General features: G+C 30.1%; 1 protein-coding gene across 1 annotated transcript in view; it reads right to left on the reverse strand.

The window, feature by feature from the left end:
- The window catches only part of LOC105617881, a 35372-nt gene extending 31061 nt beyond the window's left edge, over positions 1 to 4311 (reverse strand). The window contains exon 1 of the mRNA XM_012199425.1: positions 4215 to 4311. Within this exon, the coding sequence (XP_012054815.1) occupies positions 4215 to 4311 (97 nt within the window). The remainder of the gene's footprint in view (positions 1 to 4214) is intronic.
- Positions 4312 to 6713: the final 2402 nt, after the last annotated feature.

Here is a 6713-nt window from a genome sequence, read left to right on the forward strand (position 1 = left end):
CTTACGTTACTACTACTACTACTTAAGTTAAGTTATATTATTATTAGTTAAAAGTTAAAAGTAAAAGTAAGAATAAGTATAGTTATTAGTTATATATCTCTCTCTCTCTCTCTCTCTCTTCTCTCTCTCTCTCTCTCTCTCTCTCTCTCTCTCTCTCTCTCTAACGAAATTAACATCAAGGAATATATAATTTATGTCTATTACTATCTGTGAATAATATGCACGTATTGCAAATATCATGTAACATTAACATAAACCAATTAATTATACATATATGAAGCTATATAGTATAGAATCTTTTGCTACTTTATAAGTCCTCATTTATATTTTAACGACTCATATTTTATATTTTATATTTTATATTTTAATGACATATATGTGTATATAGTGAAAATATTTCATATATGTCTATGCTTCATTCGTTTTCTCTGATATAGTAATCATACTATACTAAATGTAAAGTAAAACAGTATCCCAAAAAAAAATTAATATTCAATTTATTAATGAATTATTTAAAATTTAGAAAAATGTGGAACACAACACAATCCAAGATGATTCTACATCGACTTAGTAACTAGTTTTTATCTTTCCTTATAATTCTTATATACATGACCCACGTAAGGTATTATATAAGCTATTATCTCTGAAAGTATGCGTCAATGCATTCAAAAATTTGTGACTTTGTGAAGAGGACAAGATGAAATCATTTGACCTTAACGTTGTGTTGTCAAAATTAAGGCAAGATCACTTTGAATTTTTTAAATGGAACATTCCATTTTTTTATTGCACATTCTTATAGCAATTGTAGCACATATCGAAAGCTTTTCAAAACATTATGATAAAATATCATAATAATGATATTTGCTTATAAAGAGCTTTTTGAGTTACAAAATTTTAAAATTACAGTATCGCCACATTAGCATTACCCAAGATGCTTAAAAAAACGGCTAAAATCTCTTGAATGTTGTTCAGGGTCATGATTGTAACAAATATTATTAAGATTTTGACCTTAAACAGCGTTCAAGAGATTTCCGTTGTTTAAGAACCTTGAGTAATGCTGGGATTCTGCAACTTTCAAATCTTATAATTCGAAAAGTTCGTTATGAAAAAATATTTTATTGTAGTATTTCAAAAAGCTTTCGAGATATGCTTCAAGAATATATAATAAAAATGGAATGTTCTATTAAAAAAATTAAAGTAATTTTGTCCTGATTTTTATAACGCCAAGGTCAAATCAATGATTCCATTTTATGTTCCTCTTGAAGACACAAAACTGTTATCTAAATATATTTTTCATTTATGTGATGCATACTTTTAAAGATTATCACTTGAAACTTTACGTGGACCATGTATATGAAGAGCAGACTTTCAAAATGCGTTTCATCTAAAAGGACTATGCCCAGTTTGGGATTTGGCTGAACAGCACTGAGATCTAGCTAGGATTGTAGAGCATAAAAAAAAGATTAAAAAGTTCCATGCACAACTTTATAAAATGAGTCTCTTAAGTTCTACAGCTGTTCAAAGTTCGCTATTATGATCATGTGTACCATGTAAGACTGGTTTTATTCGATTTCTCGAATCATCTAGTATCTGGAATATGTCTAATTTTGACGAAGACAACTAAAACCTTTTTTGGATCCCAAATGAATAGTTATAAGTGACATATATTAATCGATGAAGAATGGAGAGAGACACTCAAAGTATGAAATAAAAAGTTTTAATTGATTTGATAAAGATGCTATAATTCAATATTTAACGTTTTCATCTCTTGTTTCAGAACGTTTTCTTTTATAATGGCATTAACAGACATGACATATATATTTAAATGTATTGAGTGGGGTTTTTGTGGAGCTCTTGTTCTAAGAAATCTGTTCAGCATTTCCCCAACCAACAAATGTTTATGCAACTGATTTTTTAAATATTTTCCACATTGCCCACAATGGATCTTATTACGATCAGGGGTGCGATTCTGTAACTGTTTTACGCCTGCAGTTGTTGATGTCATTGCGCAGCTTTTTCACCATATAAAATATCTGCACAATGACACCGACAGTTATCGGTAAGCGTATAAAGACAGTTACGGAATCACTCCCCAGTAGCTATTTCGGAGTACCCTATACCAAAAGTTAGTTTACCTCGATTGATACATTCGTCGCTTTATCATTTCCTCCAGAGCAAACTCCAGAGCAACGCCGTCATTACAAGCAAATTCGAATTTATGTAACATGACGGCATGAATTGCAATCAGGGACTTAGCCGGATTAATGAACTGTAAAATAAATACATTTTAGATATTACTTCAATGTCTTTGGTACTATCCATTACCGCCGTCACCGCAGGGAGGTGCCCTGGACGCAAAGAAATTGGATAAGTCTAGTGATATAATATATATAATATATAGTACATGGTATAATAGCGAACTTTGGATAGTTCTAGCACTCAGGAAACCTCTCCGATAAAGTTGAACTTATGGAATTTTTTATTCTCTTTTGATATCTTAAAATTTTAGGCATGTCTTAAAGTTGTTTATCCAAGGCCTAAATTTTCCTATAAAACTGGGCATAGTTCTTTATAATTTTGAGAAAACGAAAAAGAATGCCACAAGAAAACTACCCGCTTTATAGAGAATAATCATATACCAATTACTATAGAATGAAATGTTAAAAAATTGCTAAACAATTGCTAAAAATGTTAAGTAAATCGAGTTAAAAGACATAATTTCGAAAATCTAAATTTTTTAAGCATATAAATTAATGATAAAAAATACTTTTTTAATATTCCAAGAGAAGCTTATAAATCTTTCAACAATAAATTCTACACTATCTCTAACTCAAATTATATTTGAACAAAACTCATTTTGAAAGTTGCTACTCTTCGTATATACAGGGTGTCTCAGAGTGGTCGCCAAATATTTCGTGTGCTGATAAAACGGACTAAATTGAATAAAAAAATCCTTTACCATTTTGTAATTTTCACAATAATTAACAAGATATTAAGTACTAAAAATCGTTGAATGTTAGTCTTAAATAATTTTTTACCCAAGTATTATCAACTTTAAAAAAAGCAACAAAAGACAAAAATTGTTTATTTTTTTCTCAAAAAGCTTTAAGAATTTTTTCTGAATTTTTTATTTACTTTTTAGTACTGGCATTTTCTTATTAGTACTATTACTAGTTTAACCAATATGAAAAAAACGGTACTAAAAAATTCTAAAAAAATTTTTTAAACTTTATTGAAAGAAAGAAAATAAACAATTTTTGTCTTGCTGTTTATCTGTAAAGTTGTAGTACTTGAATAAAAAATTAATTGAAAACCAATATTCAGCGATATTTAATAATTAATATCTTGTTAACTATTGCAAAAATTGCAAAATGGAGAGGACTTTTCAACTTAGTTAAGTCCATGTACCAGCACATGAAATTTGACGATTGTTCTGGGACACTCTATATAAGGGTTGGCAAACATTACTTCGTCGTTACTTTTTATGGTAAACAATTTGATGACAAAATTGCAACTTTTATGACGGTAATGTTAACTAAATAAATGCTAAAGTTAGAAAAAAAGTTACTTTGAAAAGTAACTTGTCACCATTACATATTACTTCCCAGATAGCAAACACACGTTTGACGTTAAATTTTGGTCATTTACTGACCATGGATGACTAAATGGTCACTAAATGAGGTCTTAATGATGGCCGAATGTCGCAGACTATTGACGTCGTAGGAACGTCATTTTGACATGTCATATTAGGACATTTTCAAGTATTATATATGTTTTCAGTATTATATATAAAGTCTCAGCACAGGTAGCAAACAGATGGCGTTTGTCATCATTATTTGGCATTATTTTGACATTAAAATGACGAATAACATCAGCATTACTAACCTGGGCCTCAACTCAATACAATGATGGCTGTATCTAAATTGTGAAATCTGAATCGTAGTTATGGATCAATGCTCAATCCTAAAATATTGTGCGTTGATCTACAACTATAATTGGCATTTTACGATTCAGTTACAACCTATCATTGTGAGGCCCATATAGCTAGCAATGCTGACATTATTAGTTATCATTTTAACATAAAAATAACAAACGCCATCGGCTTGCTACTTGTAATTATATGATATATTAATTAAGATATACAAATATAATAAATAATAATTTACAGCTGAAATTTATTGAAGGATTTTATAACAGTTACATATATAAATTACATGTGTATGCTCTAGTAGAAATTTCCTCGTTAGTGCCACGAATGCCACGATACTGGCCAACGCCACGATACTTTGCCACTGCTTTTTGCCATGTCATAATTTAAAAAAAATCTGACATGGTTCATAAAAGGCCTAGTTTTGTGTCTAGATATGAACTAGTATGAAAATAGCATTCGCAATAAAATTTATTAAATAGTCTAACGTAGCTCATGTCAGACCCAGGCTCGCCTCTCACATAAAAATATGACCGTAACGCTTATTCGCAGCGCAGTATTTCGTGACTGTGACGGATTTTTTAACCTGAATAATCGTAAACGTTAATGATTAATATTTCGTTCGTGAGACAGAGCTAACGCTTTTTTCTTCCAAATTCTTTTTATACAAAACACACATCAATTAATAACAAAATAACAATTAATTTCATTTATTTTTGAAATGGCCGTAGCGAAACTAAATTATTATCCTTTTTTCTTGTCAAACCTTCATTTTTACACGAAAAATCAATAAAATTAGGCTCACTCGACGTGTTTTTCATAAAACGAAAGAATCTAGCAGAAAAAAGCGCCACTTTTCCTCACTCTGTTCCGTGAAGAGATATTAATCTTACGACTATTCAGGTTAGAAAATCTGTCACAGCCTGGATGTTGGCAAGTATCGTACCGCAGCCGAGGACAACCGCTTCTCGAAGAAGAACGGCAACAAGAATGCGATAGACTGGGGAAGGAAAATACTAGAACACAAACATAAATAGCATAGTCAAATACGGCTACATTTACGTTCAAAAATAAAACATTCATATCGCAACATTCAGATTACAGCGAAACGAAACACGTCTCGCTACGATCGAATTATGATGGAAAGAAATACTCCCATGGATGCGTAGTAGGAGAGTGAATTTAGGTAACATTTGATTGGCTGTTCCAGTATAACCAGCACTATTATACACAGGAAAGTGCATATTGGGGAACATTTATTTAATTGGTTATTTCCAGTATTGCTATCGCCGTTATGTGCAATATTTCATCTTATATTTTTTTCTATCATCGAATGATCTCTTAGAATGATTGAGAACTTTGTCATTATTATTTTCTAAATAAGTTAATAATATCAGTATTATATTTCGTTTCCATATAATTTCTTCAAATATTAATAATATTAACTGTCAGCAGAGACATAAGCTTAAAATCTTATGTATTAATTAAAATTATGATTGGCATAGAAATGAAACTATTATTATAAGTTTTGATTTGCATCGATATAAATCAATAAGAAATTAAAGTGTAATAAAAAAATCAAAATTATGTATTTGCTAACTGAAAATTAAGCAAGACCAAACTATCCCAGAGAGCACCAAGTCATCTAAAAGATGACTAAAAGACAACTAAATTGTTATAAAGATATCTTTTAGTGAAAGAATATAATCAACGAAAAGACGACAGATGTCGCACTGCTAGTCATTTTATAGTCTTATTCATATAATTAAAGGATGATTTCTTTTAATCATCTTTAATACTTCTTTTGATTTTTATATTTTGATACATATAACGTTTAATACATCGAATTTCTAAATTAATCTTAATTTTTACAAAACGAAATAAAATTGCATGACTGACAATATACACACATCTCATTTCCTGCAATGTTTACCGTGTCCTATGTGCAAAAGTCATTATCTTTCATCATAATAGTCCTCTTTAGGGACTCGATTACAAAAAAATATTTTATTAGTGTTCATTAGAACACGAGTAAAATTTCTCATAATGCTGCATCTTTTATTCTGTCTTGTATGATTTTCAAACGCGAGAAACTGAACTCTATCACGTCCATCTGGTGGCGATCTCACGTACTGCTCGCGAATGAATGATAAAAAGTAATACCTAATCAAAATAACGGAAAGATATCTTTTTCATGCAATATCTTTTTCGGCAATACGAAAAGATATCTTTTAGTTGATCTTTTGCTTTGCGAAAATGATAACCATAGAAAGATGTCTTTTTTAAAAACATATCTTTTTTTTTAAAATGTTTTTTTTGTTTTTTCGAAACTAAAAGATCTTATAGATATCTTTTGGTCTTGTTGAAAAGACAATATTTAAAAACAATATCTTTTCGTTATCTTTTAGTATCTTGTGCTATCTGGGATGTCATAATGACGTGACGGAAACATCGGTTGGTCAATTTTTTATCACTTGACGTCATTCGTACGAACATGACAGAATTTGACATCAAAATGATCTGTGTTTGCTATCTGGATTACTGAAAAAAATAATAAATAACAAATGATGCGTAACGCTACTCGTTACAAGGAACGAATAAAAAGTAATGTATTACACATTAAGAATTTTTTTTCACAGTAATGAATGCTTTTTTTTTCAACTCTCTACAAATAATGATTGAGTTTTCTTTAACTCTGACGTTACCGTCATAAAACAGGACCGCAAAATGTAGACATCATCACTTTTGCCTTCTCCTTTTGAAATAGCTGAAGCGTAACTTATTT

This window comes from Atta cephalotes, assembly GCF_000143395.1.
Source record: "Atta cephalotes unplaced genomic scaffold scaffold00014, whole genome shotgun sequence".
NCBI lineage: Eukaryota > Metazoa > Arthropoda > Insecta > Hymenoptera > Formicidae > Atta > Atta cephalotes.